The following is a 21,258-nucleotide window of genomic DNA, read 5'->3' as shown; positions in this document are numbered from 1 at the left end:
TTGCATGAAATCATTTGTGGAAGAAATAAGCTATTGCTAACTACATAAAAATTAACACACTAACTTACACAATCTGTATTTGGTCTCATTTCCTGTTATTTTTTTTAAGGCAAGAAATGAATGACATTTGAAACATTTTACATAAATGAAGCAGAATTCTCAGGGTCAGAGTGAGCCTAATAAAAGCTTTCTGTTGGAAAGTGGTTCTTTTCTCTGTGTTCCTTCAAGTACAACATTTGTGAATGTTCCCACTGTCTTCAAGGCAGAAATGGAAGGGAGGGAGGGAAGGGAAGAGATGGGAATTAATATGTGATCCTAAAATCTTTATTGCTGGTTGCGAAGAATTATATGTAGCCAAACGTGCTACTATGGAGGGAAAAAGTGTAGCTCTCTACATGAGTTAAAGGGGCATACATTCAATAAAGATCTATTGAGAATTTATTGTGTAAGGGGTTGTAGTAAGTCTAAAAATGGCCTCCTACGTTTTCTGCCCAAATATATTCTTACTGATCAGATCAGGAAGACTTGTGGTTACTGTCAAATGACAGAACTAAAACAATGTAGTAACGAGTGTGATGTCCTTTATTCAAGGGAAAACAACCTGTGGAGTAGGCAGTCCAGTGTGTCACACGCGGAGCGCTCTTCCCAAGGGATTTGGGGCAGGAGAGAGTTTTATAGAATATTAGAGGAGGCAAGGCAGAAACAGGGCAGGATGGGCTAGGAGGTCAGGGCTTTTCTTGTAAGGCTAGCAGGTCCTGCTTTCTAGGGTGAGGTGAGCCAGCTAAAGCTGGGTGGGAGGACTGTGATTGGTGTGTTAGGTTTCCTGGACAAGTGTGTCCCGTAAGTGCAGGCTGCCTCAGCTTTAGGTTTGTGATGCGGGCCGGGCCACTCGGGTGGCCCCCATTTTATGGGTCCTGATACACAAATCAACTTTATCATTACCAAATCCTTTTCCATCTATCAACCCCATTAACATTCCTTCCTTTCTTGTCATTTTTTTGTTGTATCAAAACTCAAGTTGGGGCAACTTCAGGCTGTAAGCTGTTGTGGCTTGTCTTATTTGTCACTGAAATATAGTACCTGAAATATGGTTTGAATGAATGAGTGACTGAATGGCTAATGGAGCGAGCCCTTCCCTCAGAAGTGCTTGTTCAGAGATTTCTGGACAGGGAAGAAAGCTGTTTATGACCTCTTCAATTTTTTTTTTTCTTCTGGACCCTAAGTTGTAAACAGAAGAAGTATAGCATGGGTACTAGAGTTACTTGGGTGATCACTTCCTAAGTTATATAAATGTCTAATTACTATGTTGTACACCTGAAACTAAATAATATTGTAGGTCAACTGTAATTGAAAAATAAAAAATATATATTTTGAAAAACATCTATGGCCCACCTTAAACAACTGTTTTGGATCTGATGGCCTGTATACTTAAATGCTAATCTAAACATTGGCTGCATTATTCTCCTTCCATTAAGTCCCCCTTTCCCTGGCTCCTTCAACTATTTATTTTATCTAGTAATGTCTGTATTTTAGTAAGCTGCCTCCAATAGTTTATGGAAGAAGGTGAGGTAGAACTAACTACAAAAATCAACTCTAATTTATATAGGCTGTATTTAGATCAATTTCTGTGGTTAATTTTCCAGGCAAAATTATGACAGTTGAAACATTTTATAAATGAGGTGAGGTTCTCAGGGTCAGGGTGTTCTACTGAAGCTTGTTCTTTTCTCTGTTCCTTCTAGCGCAACGTTTTTTTCCCCGGTATAATTCGCTTTTTAATGAGAACAACTTGTATAAATGATAGAATGCCACAGCTTTTTAATGAGAACAAAGTGTATAAATGATAGAACGCCACCACCATGTAGCGCAACATTTTGAATGTTCTCACTGTCTTCAAGGCTGAAATGGAATGGACTGTGAGAAGAAAAAGTAACTAAATGTGGTATGATAAAAGTTTTGTTGTTGGCATATGAAGAAATAACAGTAGCAAATCTTACTGCTAGGAAGGGAAAGTGTTATCTTTCTACACACGTGAAAAGGGTAAATAGTCAATGCAGATTTATTGAGAATTTATTGTGTCAAGTGTACTAAGTCCTATAAAAGTTGTTTCGTATGTTTGCTGCCCAAAAATATGCTTACTAATGAAATCAAGAAGACCTGTGGATACCAAATCCTTTTCCACTTTTCCCTTGCCACATCTTTAATGTTCTTGTCATTTCTTGTCACCTCTGAACTCAAGTTGGGTTAACTTCAGACTGTAAGCTCATTGAGACTTGTCAGGGGAGCCCGTACTAAAAAAATAAGTATGATTTGAATGGATGAATCAGAGATTTCTGTACAGGAGTGGAAAGGCTGGTTATAACCTCTTCCGATTTTTCTTGCGGACCCAGAGTTGTAAATGGAGAGAGGAAGGCTAGCAGAGTCATCTCTGAGCGCATGCAAGGCTGCAACCAGAGTTTCAATCTAAATGTGTTGCCTCGACAGGCCCTAGACTGCAAGAGCTCACTGAATGCCTAGAAAAGTTCATCTGCAGGAGACGTCAGGAAATACGGGAGTTTTGTTCACGCCACTCATCTGCCCAAACTTTATGGTCGGCTGAGGGACTAGAAGGAACACCGGTACACAGTTCGAGTTCAGAGGACGTGAAAACTGGCTCGAAGAAACTCGGGTAACGTGGAAATGAAAACTAGCAGGAAGGAACACGCTTGCCTGATCGGTGCAGTGTTTCCGTTTCCCTACTGAGCAACCTGCTCTCAGTATATCGGCTTGATGTTTGGAAATGGGAAAAATCCTAGGAAAGTCGTTTTTTTAGATTAGGCTCTTAAACCTGCAGTCTGATTTCACCCGACAAAATTACGCCAGCGCTCAGTTCCCGGGCGGGGGAGGGTTTCTCTAGAGACAAGTTGGGGGGCCGCCCACAAGACATCGAATTCCTGCGACCAAGTCCCGCTCGAGAAAGGGAGGGCAAGGGGCTTGGCCCTGCAGGAGGGGCGGAGCCCGAGGGGCGCGCGGGGTCGTCAACAAGGTGGAAGAACGGGCCCTGGCGGAGCTCAGGTGCGTGGCCCTCTGAGAGGGCGTGGCTGTGGCGGGAGGCGAGTGGCCAGGCCTAGGAGCAGAGAGGGGCACGGTCTGGAGTGGCGTGACTAGGGCAGTAATTAAGGACGTGGAAGGGGAGGGATCATACATATGGGGCGTGGCCCGGGCCGTGGGACGTGACGGGGGGGCGTGGCTATGATGGCTAAGCTTGCGAGCCGCGGTTCGGGAGTGGAGCCAGCCGCAAGCTTCGTGCTGTTGCGAAAACACTCAGGTAAGGGCGGGCGGCCGAGTGAAGTTGGGGCTACCGTAGGGGCCGGCCGACTCCGGGAGGGCCAGGACCCTCCTCACACAACCCCACCCCGCTGCTGTCGGAGCCACGACAGCTGTTTGCGAGTATTGCTGGGGTCCCGGCGGGGCGTCCCATGGTCTGGGAGGCTGGTAGGGCATCGCCCTTCCCCTGCTCCCGCAGCCCTCTTATTCTATGTGAGTCACCAACCAGATGGGTGCACTTTATAGTTATTTGCACTAACAGGAAAACAGCTGCCCCGGGGGATTTGTGCGGGGCGTGAGGGCTTTTCCTTAGGAGGGAGTGTTGCCAGGGCTGGTTGGATGCGAATAACTCTAGAAAGTCTAACGTGCTGTGTAATAGCTGGAGACGGGTAAGGGCTACACATCTGAGACTGCAGTTCCACGAGCCGAGGCGCCGCAAGCGGGACTAACTTGGGTAGACGTTGTATTTCTTCCCTCCTTTGACTATACCAGGGCTGGACGGAGTCATAGCCACCCCTAAGGCAAGGGATGAGCACCACAGTTCTGTCTGGGGGACAAATCTCAGCCTTCTCCGTTCAGAAATTCCTTCTGGCCTTTTTGTTTTGTTCCCCGCCCCAGAATTGGAGGAGAACCTCCCAAATACAAACATTGACGGCTGTGAGTCTTTGTGGCATTCAGTGTTCAATGCTACTGCCTTGAGGTTGGTGGCAACTCGTTAATTTTCATGTAAGTGTCCTTCCCTCCCGTGTATTTTAACTGGGAAAGTTTGAGAGGTACACGAAGTTAATCTGTGCACCTTAATATGGATAGAACTTGTTCTCTCCCAGCCACTAAAAACCACGTTGCTTTCTCCTTCCCCTACTTCTTTTACTGATAATCTGGCCATCTTCACTCTGCTATTAAAAGCCTTGCTGGAATATGGAAAGGAGTAGCCAGATTTCTCTGGTGAGGGAAACTGCCCCAGACCCTACCCCTGACCTGCCTCTGGAACATCCATCAGAAGAACGGTCACTGTTATCGGGTATGATGGAGAGGGAAAACCTTTCAGCTATCTAGGGCCTTCCTCCTTTACTCAGGTAATTTTACATCAGTACCAGGACTGAAATTCAGCAAAAGGCCAAGAGCAGCAGGCACCATTCTCTGTACTGTTCACACCTTCCTGGAGCCAGGTGAAAGGCTTTGAAGGCTCGCAGTTGAAATGCAATAAAGATTGAGTGAATTGTGAGTGATTGAATGAACATGAATATTGCGGAAATCTGATGGAAGGGAGATAATGCATTTCATCTCATGGGCCGCCTGGGGGCAGTTAGTTGCAGCACATGAAGCAGTTACTAGAAATGTATTTTGAAACTTTTGGCAACCCCAGATTAGAAACATACTCAGAAAAAAAAGTGGGTGAGAGGAAGAAGCTGAGCTTTCCCAGTGAAGACATGGAAACACAACTTCTAATTTAAATCAAGAAAATTGCAAGATCCTGGCTTTCTTTCTATATCAGGAGGTGAGAAAATGGGTCGATCTGATAAGAATCAAGGAATTTTTGTCAGTTGTAGTAACCTTTAGTAAGTGATTTTTTTCCGTCTTTTTTCCATAAGTATAAATGGCTTGATCAGGCTGAGTTCAAATTGTCACTTAATAAGTACATGATTTATGAATGACTCTTTCAAGGCTTTCAGAATCTGTTTTCACACATTTCTAAGTCTGCAAAACACCAGATAAGACGAGTTAGTAAAATCCAAGGACATACATACATAGTGACAGCAAAGGCATGTAGTACAGAAAACTTAGCCCTCCTGGACCCCATCCAGCCCATGGTCCTGTAAAAATTAAACAGAACTACTTCAAAATTGAGTCGAGCTGTCATTCCAAAGGAACTGCCTTGCATGTCTTATTCAAACCTGCGGTATGTTAAAACTGGGCAGATAACCTTTGGACTGGGCCTAAAGCAGCATTGTATCCCAAACTGCTTCCAAACATAATAGGAAAGGAGACATGACAACCTGACTGCAAATGAAAGACATTCTTTAAATTAGCATTGTGGGGACAGAGCAGAAATGCAGTTTCCAGGCTCTCAGCCTCACGCTAAAAGGTGCTGGCTCAGGTAGTAAATGGCCATCAACTGTGATTGGATGGCCATTAGCTGTGGCTAGTTGGCCGTCAGCTGTAACCAGTGAGCCATTGGCCACTAATATAACTGCCATGGCTACGCCAGCAGAAAATGGGGGGCTAGCAAGAAGATGATGGCTGAGCTAGCAAGCGCGGATTGCAGAGAGGCGGATGCCGCCAGTGAAAATATAATGGTATGAGTCCCCTACTTATGGCTCCGTGGGTGTTCCTGTTTGGCCTCACCATGTCCTGCGTTCTTATGTGGGGAGTGAGAGCAGAGACCCCACAGGCCGCCCTGCATGACAAATGGTGCAGCGAGCCGGGTACGGTGCCGGCCAAAGCTCTGCAAAGGGCAGTGGAGCAGTTTGTGCGTATGAACACTCAGTTTCAGGAAGACCAGGAGGAGCAGCTGCCGGAGAGCTGGACTCCTGTGGAGGGGTGGGAAGATGTGGATGGTTCTCCAACCCGCAGAGGCTGGAGAAAGCGAAGGTCTTTGCGGCCCTGTGGGCTGGGAAGTGCTTGCTGAGGCAACCTGGATGCGGGACTTGTCAGAGGAGGAAAGGCTTGCTGAGTCCTGCCTGGGAGATGAGGGTGAGGTCAAGGTCATCCCTCACCCCCAGGACAGCCCTGGCGAATGACTATGGACTATGGGGAATTGCCTTATCTAATTTAATGGACCACTTGACTGTTTGCTTGGGAACATACCGGTGGATGTTTGCTTTTGTGCCTTGACAGTAAGCCCTCGAGAATATGTGACAGCCCTGGTTGAGTCCAGGAAGTCTGGCTGTACCCAGAGAGAGTGGCAGTGCCTTGAGAGGCCCTGGCTGTGCCCGGGGAGACTGGTGGTACCCTGAGAAGCCCAGGAAGTCTGGCTGTGCCCAGAAGTACTGGTGGTGCCCTGAGAAATCCTGGCTGTGTCCAGGATATTGCATTCACCTCCAGGCTTCTCGCACAGGGCCCCTCGCAGAAGACGCTTGTTGCGTAGATTGTGAGGCGAGACCCTGTAGGGGTGGAGTGTGGGGACAGAGACAGGAGTGCAGTTTCCAGGCTCTCGGCCTCACATAGAAAGGTGCTGGCTTAGGTAGTAAATGGCCATCAACTGTGATTGGATGGCCATCAGCTGTGGCTAGTTGGCCGTCAGCTGTAACCAATGAGCCATTGGCCACTAATATAACTGCCATGGCTACGCTAGCAGGAAATGGGGGCTAGCAAGAAGATGGTGGCTGAGCTGGCAAGCGCGGATTGCAGAGAGGCAGATGCCGCCAGCGAGAATATAGTGGTATGAGTCCCCTACTTATGGCTCCCTGGGTGTTCCTGTTTGGCCTCACCGTGTCCTGCATTCTTACGTGGGGAGCGGGGAGCGGGAGCTGAGACCCCGCAGGCCACCCTGCGTGACAAGCATCACTGTGTAGCTTATCTGCATCTTAGCTTATTAACACCCATAGAAATGCCTTCTATTCCTGTACTTATCCCCCTTTTTCCATAAAAACCCCTTGCCTTCACCTCCTAATCAGAACACTAGTTGGGCTTCTGCCTGAATCAGTGCTGCCTGAATAGCTATTATTCTGAATCACAAATAAATGCTTGTTGTCTTTCACTTTTCAGCCTTTTATTTTTAGGTTAACTTTCCCAGCAGTCCCAGCTTTAAGGATAGACTTAAGAAAGAACAGATTATCTGTGAAATCCGATAATGTATGGTAGTAGTACATCTTTATGTATTATGTTTGATAATTATACATTATTTCTGGTTAACCAAGCTTGGGTTTATGGGGTCCTGAGTAAGTTTCAATAACCACCTCTCAATAAATTATAGCATTTTAATCTAACAGAGGGGATTGGCTTTAGGCTTGAGTATAACCTCATATATTGTTACAGGTATTGTAGCCTAGCATTAGCTAAGTTGAGTTTCTGTTTATTTGGATTTTCCTGGAACCCTCCTCACCCCTGACCTTCCAGGCTCCATTCCTTCCTTAATTGCCTTCGACTCTTCCTTCTTCATCTCTTGGCCACCTAATGATTCCATTTTGTGAGTCTCCCTCGATACACCTGTTACTCCTGGGGGAGGGGTTTTCCTTCTCTCTCTAGCCTAATGACCTCTGCCTGCACCAGAGCTGTATTGCCAACTCCCCTCCTAGACCTTTCCTCTCAGCTCTTCCTTGCAGCTCAAATCCAATATGGAAGTGGAGGAAGAGTGCCATCTTTCCCTTCCCACCTGCTCCTTGTGCGGGTTTCTGTTTCTCTGTTCAGGGATTCATTCTCATTCTACCACCAGCATCGTCCATCTGTAACACCACGAGGCCTTCCTCAACAACTTCCCTGTTCTCTCCTCCAGTTCAGTGCAAACCCATTTGCAAAACCCATTTATTCTGTTTTTTACCAAAATGGTGATCTCTTGAATACAAGATACCTTGTCCATCTCTACTGCCACTGCCCAGTTCAGTGCTTCATTTTCTCCACTCGGATTGTGGGAATTTCATTTCAGATTCCACATGCCCAAATCTGAGTACTGATTTCCCACCCAAAACCTGTCACACACTGTTGGCCTCATTTCAGTTCATGGCAACTTTGTTCTTCCAGTTGCTTTGACCACGAATCTACCAGTCATCCTCGACGCCCTTTTTGTATGTCCTACTGGCTGTATTTCCAAAGTACAGCCAACACCCAAGCATTTCTCACCACCACCACTGCGACGTCCTTACTTCCGGCCCCTGGATTAGCCTGAATGGTCTCCCTGCTTCTTTCCTGCCTCCCATCCCGGTCGATTTCCAATAGGGCACCCTGAATGATCTTTTCAAAATATAAATCGGATTTTGTACCTCCTCTGCTCTAAAAACTCCATTGTGTCCCCATTTCTCTTCGAACAGTGCTTCCCAATTAGAGGTGATCCCCCTTCTCCAAAGGACATCTGGAATGTCTGGAGATGCTTTTGGTTGTCACTGTTGGAGGGAGGGTGCCACTGGCATCTGGTGACTAGAGCCCAGGGACGCTGCTAAAGCTACAGCGCACAGGACGGCCACTAAACCACAGTCGTCTGATCAGAAATGTCAACAATGCCGAGGGTGAGATATCTCACTTAAAGAAAGAACCTTTATAGTGGCCTAGAAATCTTCTTATTTCACATCCAGTCCCTCAACCTCGTCTCCTGCTACCGTCTTCCTCGTTCTATCCACGCCTGCCATATTGGCCTCGTTGCCCCTTGTATGTGCCACACACACTCCCGCCTCAGAGCCTGTGCACAGCAGTTAATTCCCTCTGCCTGGAATACCCTTCCCCTGATAGCCATCGCTCCAATTCCTTTACCTCCTTCAAGTCTTTGCTCAAATTTCTTTTCTCAATAACCTCCCCTGAGCAATTTATTTAAAAACCCAACTCGCCCTTCTCAGTGGGCTCCCAATTCATCTTCCCCTGTTCTGCTTTCCACTGACATATTTTAATGTAATTGTCTCTACAACTGTCTTAGGTGTTACATTCTCATTTGTTGTCTGTATCCCCCGACTAGAATGTGTGTCCCACAAGGGTAGAGACTTTGCTTGGTTCCCCACTGCACCTAGAAATGTGTCTGGCGTATATGAAATGCCCTGGAGGTCAGTGCCAGCCTCCCTGCACCAGCTCAGCCTCCTCAGGGCTTTCCTGCTGGCTCTGGAGCTAGGTGGTAACGGGTCTCACACCCTCACTGGCCCCTTGAGTCGGCCAGGAGCATGCCTGCTCATCTGCACCATTCCCTTTCTGGTCAGACCTGCCGTTGGCCTTGTCTTATCACCACCTTCTCTTTGAAGGACAAACCAGCACGCCCCTTCTGTTGAGTACACATTGTAGTTGGCACTGTGTTCCCGGGAATTACTAAGTCTCTTTTTTGATCTAGATTGTACGCAAGAAAGGACTCCTTTTCCACCTCCCCCTGATGCTGAGACTGATTACTGAATAAACCCAGGCTCTGCTTTTGCAGCCTCTGTTGTCCTCTCTGGCTCTGGCTCCTATGGCCCCCTCCAAAATGTCCTCATCAGGCTGACATTACTGCTGTCCATCTCTCTGCCTTTGCCCCTCCTGTTAAAATGGTCTCCTATGACACATGGTTCAGATTCACCACCTCTCGATACTTAGAGCCTCTGCCCTATGTTCTCATTAAGTCAGGGCTAGCAATACATCTGGCTTTGATGAAGGATTTATTTAATTATGTGAAATGAAATAAGAAAGACTCAGGAGAAATAACATGAGTCCACTTATATGAAGTGTGTACAACAGGTAAATGCATAGAGACAGAATATAGAATAAACGTTACTGGAGTTTGGGGGTCAGGAGCAATGGGGAGTTACTATTTCATCCGTAGACTATGTAGGGGATGATGAAAAAGTATGGGGTATAGATAGTGGCTAGGGTAAACAACGTTGTGACTATATTGAACGCCAATGAATTAAACACGTAAAAGAAGGTAAAAGTTATAAACATTTTGTATATTTTACCACAATAAAAAAGGTAACTAAAAAACCCAGAAATTGTTTGTTTAAATAGTTTTTGCTTGTATATTGCAAGCTTGTGGCGATGGGGAAAACAAGACTTCCATCTTTCCTCGGCACACTGCTTTGCATGAGACAGTCAATTGCTCTTTATTCAAGTCAGAAACAGAAAGAAGTCAACAGAAAGAAGAACAGAATGAAGGTACATTTTGCCATACCTGCTCCCTCCACACTGTAGAAATTAGAAACACGCACCTAAAACTATGGACAAAAGTGACTAACTTGGTTTGAGAATTTCCCACACTTTTTGGCAGGGAAAACCTACTTTAGGTGTCAGTGGCCTAAACCTCAGGTAGGGAGTTAGGCCTGCTGGTGAGGGTCCTCCGTGGGCTTCACGAACTCCGTACCTACAGTCCCCTTTCATGCGGTGACCAGAATCTCCAGTCCCCCAGGTCAGTGTGTTCATTGCTAGGTGACGAGGACAGTGGAGTGCACGGCCCCGGACTGGAAGGCTGACTCCTTGTCACACCTCAGGTACAGTCCGGGCACGTGGTTTGTTAATAGCTAATTCATTATAAAGAGTCCTGCCTGGAGCACTCAGTTGTTCCTTTCAGGGTAGTAAGAGGAAGTAACTGCTGCCTGCTTTCACTGGACACATTGCAGGTACAATTTTGTCACCTTTCCTTGGGTCTGGCCTTCTTCCCTCTAGCTCGGATCTGGCGGGGTGCACGGCAGCAGAACGGGGGAGAAGAGCTAGTTCACAGCCAGTTAATAGCAGGGAAGTAGATGAAGAGAGGGGAGGGTGAAATCGGACCCTGTGCCCCCTTTCTTTTCCTTGCTGGGGATCCTGATGTGCTGTTTTGTATCTTACGCTCTTCTTGGAAAGATGGTGTGAACGATACGCTTCAAGTGTGCCACTGACCTGTGTTTAGTGCCCGCTCAGTTTCTATTTTGTGCCTGTTGGCACCTGCCCTCCCCTGGTATTGCCACACTGTGGAAAGGCCTCCAGGAACCCGGAGGCACACCGAGGAGGCACTGACACCTGCTGAGAACCGGATTGGTGTGTGTTTCCCTTCCCCGCGATGCTATTTTCTTATTCAGTAACACAAAATGGACCGTGTTAAAGTGTTCATTGAGGAGCAATAGAATGTTCACAATGTTGTTCAACTACCACCTCTATCTAGTCCCGAAACAATTACATCACCCCAAAAGAAAATCCTGTACCCATTTATCACCTAGTCCCTATCCCCCCCTCCCTGCCACCCCTGGCAACCACCAAACTGCTCTCTGAGTCTCGATTTCCCTTTTCTAAATGTGTCTTGTGAATGTTATCCTACCATATGTGACCTTTTGTGTCTGGCTTCGTTCACTTGGCATCGTGGTTTGGAAGGGCATCCACGTGGAGCCTGGGTCGGGACTTCCTTTTCGTGACCTTGTTCATCGTAGCGTCCCAGCACCCAACACAGTACCCAGAGCAAAGGAAACAGTGGTACATGCTGAAAGGAAAATGATTACTGGCAGAATTCTCATGCCTGTGAGACCAGGTTAGGTCCATATTCGGAGAGGTTCCTCTTTCAGATCAGGCAGACCTTTCGGGGTCCTTCACATCTTATCGGGAGGATTTGGGACCCTCCTCTTAGAAGACAAGCACGTAAAGTGTTTCCAAAGTATTAATAACCCACAGACGGGTGGTGGTGGCACGTAGGGAAAGGGGAAACTCTTAATACCGCGAACATGCCGGCAGTCACTTCATAGTTCTTGGTTCATGAAATGAGGGTCCGCATCTTTTCCATCACCAAGGAAACCGACTCAGGTCATCAAGCAGCCATCACGTACCAGGCACCGTGTCCCTAAGAGATACAGCTATGACCGAGACAGACTCAGTCGCTAACACTGGGGCTTAGATACTAAGGAGATGGAGTCTGAATTACATTCCTGGCGAGGGATTGACTTCAGCTGTGATGAGCACTGTGACCAAGAAGAGGCCACGGGGCTCAGCGAGAGAGGAGACAGGCAAGGGAGGCTTCTAGAAAATGATGGTGGATGTCATCATCAGAGGGTGGGTAGGAATTCACCAGGCCGTGAGGCAGGGAGGGTGGGTCAGGGAAGGGGGAGCCGCTGTGCCATGGAGGGAGTGTCCGGACGTGGAAAAACGGAAGTCCACGTGGCTTGTGTGCAGGCTGGAGCAGAAAGTGGACGAGACCGCCAGCAGATGGGTCTGTCGTCCTAGGGTGACCAGTTAGTTTGAGGAAAATGGATAAACGATTGGCTCTCACTTGGGCCTCCCACCACCCGCCCCCCCAGCCATGGCGTGTATCCACAGTCTGAATGTTGTCCTACTGAGAGGTCTCCACGTGATCGTCAGTGCCTACAGCTGACAACTTCTCCTCCTGTCCTGCCTCTAGGTTACTGGGTGCCTGCCAGTCCTTCGGGAGCTGATCAAGGTTTCGGCCAAACATGGGGGTGATGAATAGCCTGAGGGTCATTCTCCAAGGCTCTCCATACAAATGGCTGTGGAGAAGGTGCCAGCTTCCCAGGTCTGTGCCAGCGAGGCCCTGCAGCCTCTACACCTGCACGTACAAAACCCGGAACCGAGCCCGTGAGTACACGGCTGCCTTAAAGGGCAGGAGGCTTGTTGCGTCGTAAGAATGTTGCGTGTTTAGGACTCGTAGATAGGATGTCAGTGGCGTTCCAGGAGGGCTATTATGCCTTAAGACTGAGAATTAATTGCTTGTTTCTCCACTTGTCCTCTACCATCAATGCGGAAAGTTTTTTTCCCAGCTTTCCTCAGCTATAATTGCAATATAACGTGTAAGTCTAAGGTGTACAAAGTGGCGATGGGATCCAATATATATACTGTCTAATGATTAGCACAGTAAGGTTTAGAAAGTCCTTTCCTTGACCAGTTGTAGCATGTTAAAATGATGTCATGCAGAAATAGCACAAGGAAGATGTCCCCATTCCTCGGACTTTGGAACCTGTTGTTTATTGTTTCTTGGTAACTGTCCTCTCTTCACTGAGGTTGATCCACAGAGTGTGAACGATTTCTGTGAATCGTAACATGTGGAAGTTGCATACTCATGTTTGCAGGCAGCTCAGAAGAGTAGCCTCACACTCTGGCATCTTCCTTCCTGAGTTACAAACGGCAGTTACTTCTAGCTGGCCAGCTGGCCAAGTGTGTGTTCTGCTGTGGCCACAGCACATCAAGTGAGCGGCAGATGCTTTTCCCGGAACACTTTTGCCTCATCCCGCTGCTGAAATCTGAGTTACCATCCACGTGTCCCCCGGGCGGCACTGCTGCCTTAGGCTGGGTCATTCTGTGTTGTGGGGGCTGTCTGTGCACTGTAGGATGTTGGATGGTATCCTTAAATGTCCCCGAAATTCCTGAGTTTACTCTGAGGGACGAAATAAACCTGGTAGAGAAGCCTGGGGTGCGAGGAGAGGGTAATGTGTGTGTGCTGGTGGAGAGGTGTCTCATGAAAGTCTCAGTATATTTTACACATTCTCCACATTTCATCTTGAATTAACATAGTTTTTAAATGTTGGCTTTCTTCAAAATCCTAGGTTTTTTAACTTTTCCTCCTCAGGGTTTATGCTCTTTGACCCCACATGCACCTAAGAAAAGGAATTCATTAGTAGTGCTAATCTAGCCAAGCCCACTACCTTGAAACTGCTTCATAAATGCATTTGTATTGAGAGTTTATTTCGCTTCCTGCAACACTGACTGTTCTCCTGATCTGCTCTGGTTGCTGGGCGTGGCTTCCTACCAGGCCGCCTACATCCTCCCCACACTGGCTCATTCTCACCACTGGCACTTTGCTGTCTAAGTCTTCAAGAGGAAAAGAATTGTCACATTTATCTGGTTGCCAAAGTTTTACTTTTTTAACAGAGAATTGAAAGGTAAGGTCTAAAATCCAATATGCTCGTATCTTTGGGATCGTGTTGCTTCTTTTATGCCGGCAAAAACCACAAAAACTGGTGGTGGCTTAGGGATGTGGAGGCCTCCTTGGATGAATTTTCCACGTCAGATATTCTTGTTTGTAAGTTACTAAGAAAAGCATGTAAAAGGGGGCAAAAAAAGAAAAACATGGTAGTCACCGTTTGATTTTGTTTTTGGCATTTTACACCATCCGTCCCTGTTCTCACACAGGGGGATATTACGTTCTCTGCTGCCCTGCCTGGCTCACTGAGCACGTCTTGTTTTGATGTCGTGGTATAAAGTCAGTAGTCATTGTTTCTGGCAGCTCAGGAGCTCAGAAGGCCAAGTGTTCACTTGTGACCAAGAATGACCCAAGAGTCTTGAGGCTTACAGAAGATAACTGGCAAGTTCTTCACTGCGCCTGCCACCCTGAGAGACTCCCTGTTGGCAGCTGCTTCTGCTACTGAGAGCGTTGTTACCACCGTTCCCACGGGCTTGGCACCTCTCTCCCATGTCTCAGTCTGATCATTTTTAGGATTGGGTGAAGCAGAATAAGCTGTAAACGAAGGAGGAGGTATGTATGGCACATTCAGGAGGCAGTATTTCACTGAGCTTACTCTCCCTGAGTTACCGTCACTCCCCACCCTCCCCCAAGTAATCCCTGGCTCTCAACTCAGATTGCTGTTTGCTGCTGTCTCAACTAGCAGACAGTAAATATTGGCAGTCCTTATACTATGAGGACTGGTAAGATCAAATAAAGATAAAAGCCTTGCACCTATTACCCAAGATGAAAATAAAATCAGTTTCACTTAGTGTATCATCTACTGCAATTTAGCCTGATTGTCACATAACAAACTTGAGGCGTGAGATCTTAGACCAGGAGAACATACATTGAATAATGTTAATTCTTAATTTAATGAAGTACAAAGATGATCATCTACAATGGAAGTGGTATCGATTTGTTATTATTCTAATAGTTCTCCGTGTCATGATCCCCTTATTTTCAGAAGGAAGACAAACATTTCTTTTTTGAAACTAGAATGGCGCTGTATAAAATGTAGTTACTAGCCCCAGGTGTGTATTTACATGTAAATATAAATTTATTAAAATTTTACGGCCAGGGGTGGCCGGTTAGCTCAGTTGGTTAGAGCATGGTGCTAATAACACCAAAGTTGCCGGTTCGATCCCCACATGGGCCCCTGTGAGCTGCGCCCCCCCCCTTAGAAAAAAAGTTTATGGCCACATGTGGCTAGCACTTACACAGTGGCAATGGGCATCGTCAGAGCACGTTCTGTTTCACGGGACTGGTCTACATTATAACTGAATTGAGTTAGAAAGTTCTTGTGTTGTTTCTCCCATTAATTGTGAAGAACACCAATAAAGCCTGGACAAATAGGACAGTAAGTCCTCACTTAATGTCACCGATAAGTTCTTGGAAACTGACTAACCAGTTTTAGCATAGGCTACGTGATACGAACAAGGGTTAAGTTAGTATGGCATATCTCTGTGTATCAGTGAGCCTGTGGTAAAATTGGTTTCCTTAGGTCCTTTTGCTTAAAGTCACAGTTTCTAAGAAGCTATCTACTCTGTTCAGTGTAGTGCTGTATTGAAAAGCTTGTTTGCAATGTCTTCTTCACAAAGAATTCTGTGAATCCGCAGACAATAGCCCAGGACACCCAGACTTTCAAATAGTTCTGAGAAATGGTTGTCTTTGAAATGGTTCTGAGAAACGGGGGACTGGTGAAGAGCCGCTTGGCATCATAGTTAGGGCCTCGGGGATCTGCAGGCACAAGGCACTAAGAAATAGCCCTGACCTGCCCACCAGGAAATGGGGGCTTGGTCTCCGTGCTGATGACCGCGTGTGTGTGTGCTGTGGTTACTGGCTCAGCACCAAAGCGCCTTGTTCAGTCCTGATGCTCTAAGGAGGCGATGCGTGATTCTGTGCTCCTCCTCAGCAAGGTCACATGGGGGGGGTCCCTGTGTGTCCATAATGCACTCTACTGGGATCGTCTTCAGTTAGGTGAGGAAATAGCACATCTCAACATGGAGGATAGTCCTGGGCAAGGCTCAGGAGTTGAAGCTCCTAAGCGCATGGAGTAGCTGTCCAGCAGATGAATGATTTCAGCCACAAAAGCGAGCCATGCAAACAATTCTATATTTTTTAATAACCACATTTTAAAAAGAACAAATAACATGTCAGTTAGGTCTCAGTGAAGGTGAGGGGGATAGTAAATTTTGTTCATTTGTGGCATTCTAATATAGCAGATATATTTAGGTGAAATATATAGGTGTAATTAATTTTACTAATGTATTTTATTTAACCCAATGTATCCAAAATATTATCACTTAGAAATAAGTCAGAAAGAGAAAGACAAGTACCATATGATCTCACTTATATGCGGAATCTAAAGAAAAGAATAAGTGAATGAACTAATCAGAAACAGTTTTGGGGACAAAAAGGAAAGAATCGAGTGTTGTTAGATGGGTGGGGGGGTGGGGGGATAAGGGGAAAGGTGAAGGGATTAGGAAGCAGCTGGTAACCACAAGATGGCCTCAGGGTTTTTGAAAATTAATTTGGGGAACGTATTCAATAATGTTGTAAAGAATTTGTTGGGTCTCCGATGGACATGTGTCCTATTTGGGAGACCACCTCAGGGATACTGTGGATGCCTGATCATGGCATTGTACACCAGAAGCTAAACATTAATGAATGCCAACTATAATTTTATATATATAATGTGATGGCTTGGTGCGAGGTCGGAGGGATAGTGGATGGGGGGAGGGGGGTTCACAGTGTGAGGGATATAAATGATGAACGTCTAAGTATTACCTTGTCTTGTACACCTGAAACTAATAAATTAAAATAAATTTTAAAAAACCCAAAATATTATCACTTAAAATGAAATGAATGTAAGAATTATAAATGAAATATTTCACATTCTTTGTTTTATTCTAAATCTTTTAGGGTCCCTAGGTGTTTTACATTTACAGCACATCTCAGTTTAAATTAGTCACACTGGGTGAGTGGGTTCCATGTCAGACAGTGCAGGTACGGAGAGGTGACAGCAAATGAAGGGATACTTAGTGGAATGTGGGGTTTTAAGGAGGTGACAGCAGGGAATTGTCAAGGAATGGGCTTGAGGTGATCTTGAGAACCTGGTAAGATTTTAAGAAATGAGAAAGAAGCAGATGTGATCATGTGAACGCAGGAAGTGTTTATAGTAAACCTGCTTGCCTTGTTCGAGAGACTATGGGTGTGAGGTAAGGGTAGAGAGCCTTAGTGTCAACTTATTCGGTTTTCTTTATCAGTAAAATAAGCATTAAGTGCCTTCTTTGTGCATGGTACCAAGTTCAGCCCTCTGCCTGTAGAAAAAGTATAGGACTTAGGTCCTAAGGACTTGGAGATGACACAGGCCCTTTGAGCAGATAAAGCAAATACACATTACATGAGGTAGGAGGCATGTTTCTGTGCTAAATGGTGTGAGAGTGAATGCAGTGTGACTTCAGCAGAAGGAAAGGTCAGAGTGGTTGGAGTTTCTAGAGATTTGTTCATCCTCCTCTTCCTGGTACAGAGAGGGAGACACCTTCAAATGGAGAGTTCCCTTATAAATGTAACTTTCTTACAAAAGGGTAACTTCTACTCAGTTTTCAGAGCTTATCATGTATCAGTTGTTTCTTAAAAATCATCAGCCTAGACAATAATTTAGTGGTTACCAGAGGGTAAGGGGGTGGGAGGTGGGTGATGAGGGTAAGGGGGATCAAATATATGGTGATGGAAGGAGAACTGACTCTGGGTGGTGAACACACAATGGGATTTATAGACGATGTAATACAGAATTGTACACTTGAAATTTATGTAAATTTACTAACAATTGTCATCCCAATAAATTTAATTAAAAAAAAAATCATCAGCCTAAAATAATCCTTATGCCAAAGTTTGAGGAGACAGCCGAGGCTGCCTCTCTGCAAGGGGGTGTCTGACCTGCCGGTGTTAATGTGCTCTGCTTTAGTTAGTCCGTGCAGCCCCTAAGCAGACAAGCCCTGCCAATTCTTGTTTTTATTAGTCTCGACAGGCTGTCCACAAATGGAACTACCTGCTGTGTGATTTCAGATAGGGGACCCCCCGATAACAGTCCCAATGTGCTTTCTCGTAGTGCACCCACTCTGGGAGCGTGTGGACCTGGTCCCCGGGGGCGAGCGCCAGTCACCCATCAACATCCGGTGGAGGGACAGTGTCTTCGATCCTGACTTAAAACCGCTCACCATCTCTTATGACCCCACCACCTGCCTCCATGTCTGGAATAACGGGTACTCTTTCCTCGTGGAATTTGAAGATTCTACAGATAATTCAGGTGAGAACCAGACTGGGAGTCTCATCTGGAGTTAAACGGACGGTTTCGGGTTCGCATAGGACACATCACACTTCCTCCGTGGGAACATGGACCTCTTGTTAGCAATAATGGGACTCATCTGACTCACTTTTTCATTGTATGAAAACAGTCCCTTCTAGTTTTTATGCACTTTTTTTCTACTAGTGGGTAGTACTTTTTATTAATAAATATACATATCTTTAGTAGAGATTCATAATTGATATAGAAGATAGGGTGTGACATTAAAGCTTTGTCCAAAATTTATTTTGTATGTGTTTATGAATATGTACTAATTTTCTCTGCTTGATGAATTTACAAGACAGTTTTATTTTTTATTTTATTTTATTTTTTTCTGATCAAGTCTCTCTTTATTGCAGCTTAATCATGGGTTATATACATTTTCTTGCTGGGTGGAGGGGAATTAACGTAAGCAGGGTTGCTGCAGGCTAACGGTCTTAAGCCATCTGGACACACCTTACAGAATGTAGGTGTTATCTAAAGACCCAAGTAACTTCCTTTATCTCATGCTTCTCAGTCATGTGATGGTGCCTTACAGGCACCCGCCCCCTACAGGTCCCCCTTTTCTGTTTTATAAAAAGGAGCTACAAGACAGTTTTATATTACATGGTAATACTGTTGAATCAGATTTAATGATCAGATTTTAATACCTTGAAATGAGGTGAAAAGAATACTCTTGTGTGCATGGGGTTAATCTTAACTAGTAAAGACTTGTTATATATTAGAAAAATGGAAACTCACGTTCTATTAATTTTGTTAATTAAACAATGTTACCTAGTTTAATAGGAACACAATTTAGAAGAGATTTTAAAATCAAAGTATTATATCGCTTTTGAATCTTCCCTTTTTTTTTTTCCAGCTTACCCAGATATAAACTAATCTGAATGATTTCAAAGTTTACCTGAAACGTTTAGTGTCTATTGAAAACAGAATGTGATTAATTCTATGCAGGTTTCTTTTTTCTCTTTTTTTTAAGCCAAATTTGAAGGTATCAAATAGTCCTAATTAGCTTGGGATAATTATTATTTGAAATAATGTCTCTTAAGGCTTAGGGAGAGGTTACCACCCAGTGACAATTTTGCCACCTCTTTCTTCCCAGGGACTGGGGACACTTGGTATGTCTATAGCCATTTTTGGTTGTCACAACTGGAAGGTGGTGGTGTAACTGACATCTAGTGGGTCGAGGCCAGGACTGTTGCTAGAGATCATACAACATACAGGATAGCAGCGCTTGTGAACAATTATCCAGCCTCAAGTATCAATAGAGCTGAGATTGAGAAACCCTGATCTGAGGGAAATTAATTTCCTCTCATGAATATGAGGAAATGAGTCCGTGAAAGTGTTCATGAATGAAGTGAAAGTGTGACTTAAAGCATAAATAGAAGTGTGTTCGTTCCTGAATTTATCCTGGCTCTAGGACTCTCAACTGAATCTTAGTTTTCCTTACATTTTCTTAGTGATGCTCCAATCCTTAGACATGGCCCTCTGGCCCAACTGCAAACAGACTGATCCTCGCATGGGGTTCATTCATCTCTCTCTGCTTCTCTTCCTCTGACATACTTCTCTGCTGTGATTCAGGAAGAATTCGAGTCTGTCCTTAAGGGCTTCGGTGTCTGTATGGTGTCTCCCATTTTCTCTTTCTCCCCCATGGTATTATTACACAGCCCCCAAACCCTGAACATCTTATTTACATTTCTCAAACTAAGAAAAAATTACTCTTTTTCTCCTCCAGATTCATTGGTACCTTTCTTAATTTTTCTGAAATCCTAGAGTATGCTCCTTTCTCAACCGGAAGCGTATAATATTGCATTTTGTATAAGGAGTCCAGAAATCTTCAAAACAGCATGCTAAAGTCCTGTGTTCCAGATGACCATCTTGCACTATGGTGAGCTCTACTGTCCCCTTAGAGCTCTACCATTACTCCTGCCAGAACTAGACTAATGGGCAGACCCAATCTATAGAATACCAGCTCTCATACGTTCACTCTGGATACATAGCGATCCTCTCAATTAGTCTCAATCCCAGCTAGGTCCTTGGTAACCTTTCTTTTCTTTTGAGGATCCTAAATGATGGTCAGCCTTCTAAGGACCTTGACAGTCTAGAGATTGTTGCCAATATAGTGTTGCTTCATTGAGTTACAAATCATAGGAAGTTGTTTAATGGGTTTCTGAATCAAGTGAATTAATCCCAAGATCATTCAAGGAAAATAGTTTTTTGTTTAATTTTTTTAGTCATGTTTTCTCTTTTAAATTGAACAATAGATCCTATAATTCTTATCCACCCATTTGCATGGGCAATCTCATATGGAAAACAAATGACCAACATTTTCCTCACAATAGCTCTTTAGATACCTTCAAACACAACTAACTAAATCATTGCTTGATCTTACCCTTCCCTAGGTGAGTCAGTCTCACACTCCTTTTACAAAATATGCAATAAAAATTGTAAAGAAGTACTAATTCCCCACTTTTTTGTCAGGAAGGACCAAAATAGATAATCCCTTTTCATTCTGCTTTGACAACTATTTTCTTTAAGATATCATTAATCTTTAATAAGTACCTAACTCTGTCTCTCTCTCTCCACATTTCAGTGACTGCCTCCTATCTCCTGATTATTCTTCACTTCTATTTCTCCGTGCTGTTGCAAAATAATCAATAACATTAAAAGAGGAAGAATGAATGAATGAACATAAAAAATAAAGAAAAAGTAAAAGAAAGCAAAGACATCCTAGAGAGAGGCAAGAAACAACTCTAATTCTAGAAAAGAAAGGATCTAATAAATATGAATGTCTATAAGTTTCCCCCAGAAAAGTAGGAAATACTGCTACCGTGGGCTTTACAAAGAACTGGGGATAAAGTGTGCAAGGAAAGGAATGGGGGAATGTATGTGACAAAAACAAAACACACCAAACCTTATGGGATGCGCAAAACCATTGCTTAGAGGGACATTTATAGATGAAAATGCCTATATTGGAGAAGAAGAAATTTCTCAAATCAATAATCTAATCGTCTACCTTAAGAAACTAGAAAACTAGAAAGCAAACTAAGCCCAAAGCAAACAGAAAGAAGGTCGTGATAAAGAGCAGAAGTCA

General features: G+C 44.8%; 1 protein-coding gene across 8 annotated transcripts in view; it reads left to right on the top strand.

Annotated features, from left to right (window-relative positions):
- CA5B (carbonic anhydrase 5B) overlaps positions 1–21,258 on the top strand; it is a 58,290-nt gene that overhangs the window by 23,115 nt on the left and 13,917 nt on the right. For 3 of the 8 annotated variants that reach the window (XM_081041763.1, XM_081041764.1, XM_081041769.1), the window contains exons 4-6: positions 2,482–2,665; positions 12,266–12,459; positions 17,934–18,131. In XM_081041763.1, coding sequence (XP_080897889.1) covers positions 12,318–12,459; positions 17,934–18,131 — 340 coding nt within the window. In that variant the 5' untranslated portion in view covers positions 2,482–2,665; positions 12,266–12,317. Of the gene's footprint in view, positions 1–2,481; positions 2,666–2,989; positions 3,052–3,073; positions 3,305–10,463; positions 10,524–12,265; positions 12,460–17,933; positions 18,132–21,258 lie in introns of those variants that run through there. The other 5 variants (XM_081041766.1, XM_081041765.1, XM_081041767.1 and 2 more) reach the window with 4 other exon arrangements.

The sequence above is a fragment of the Rhinolophus hipposideros genome, assembly GCF_964194185.1.
Source record: "Rhinolophus hipposideros genome assembly, chromosome: X".
Classification (NCBI taxonomy): domain Eukaryota; kingdom Metazoa; phylum Chordata; class Mammalia; order Chiroptera; family Rhinolophidae; genus Rhinolophus; species Rhinolophus hipposideros.
This window is presented reverse-complemented; position numbering and strand designations above follow the sequence as displayed.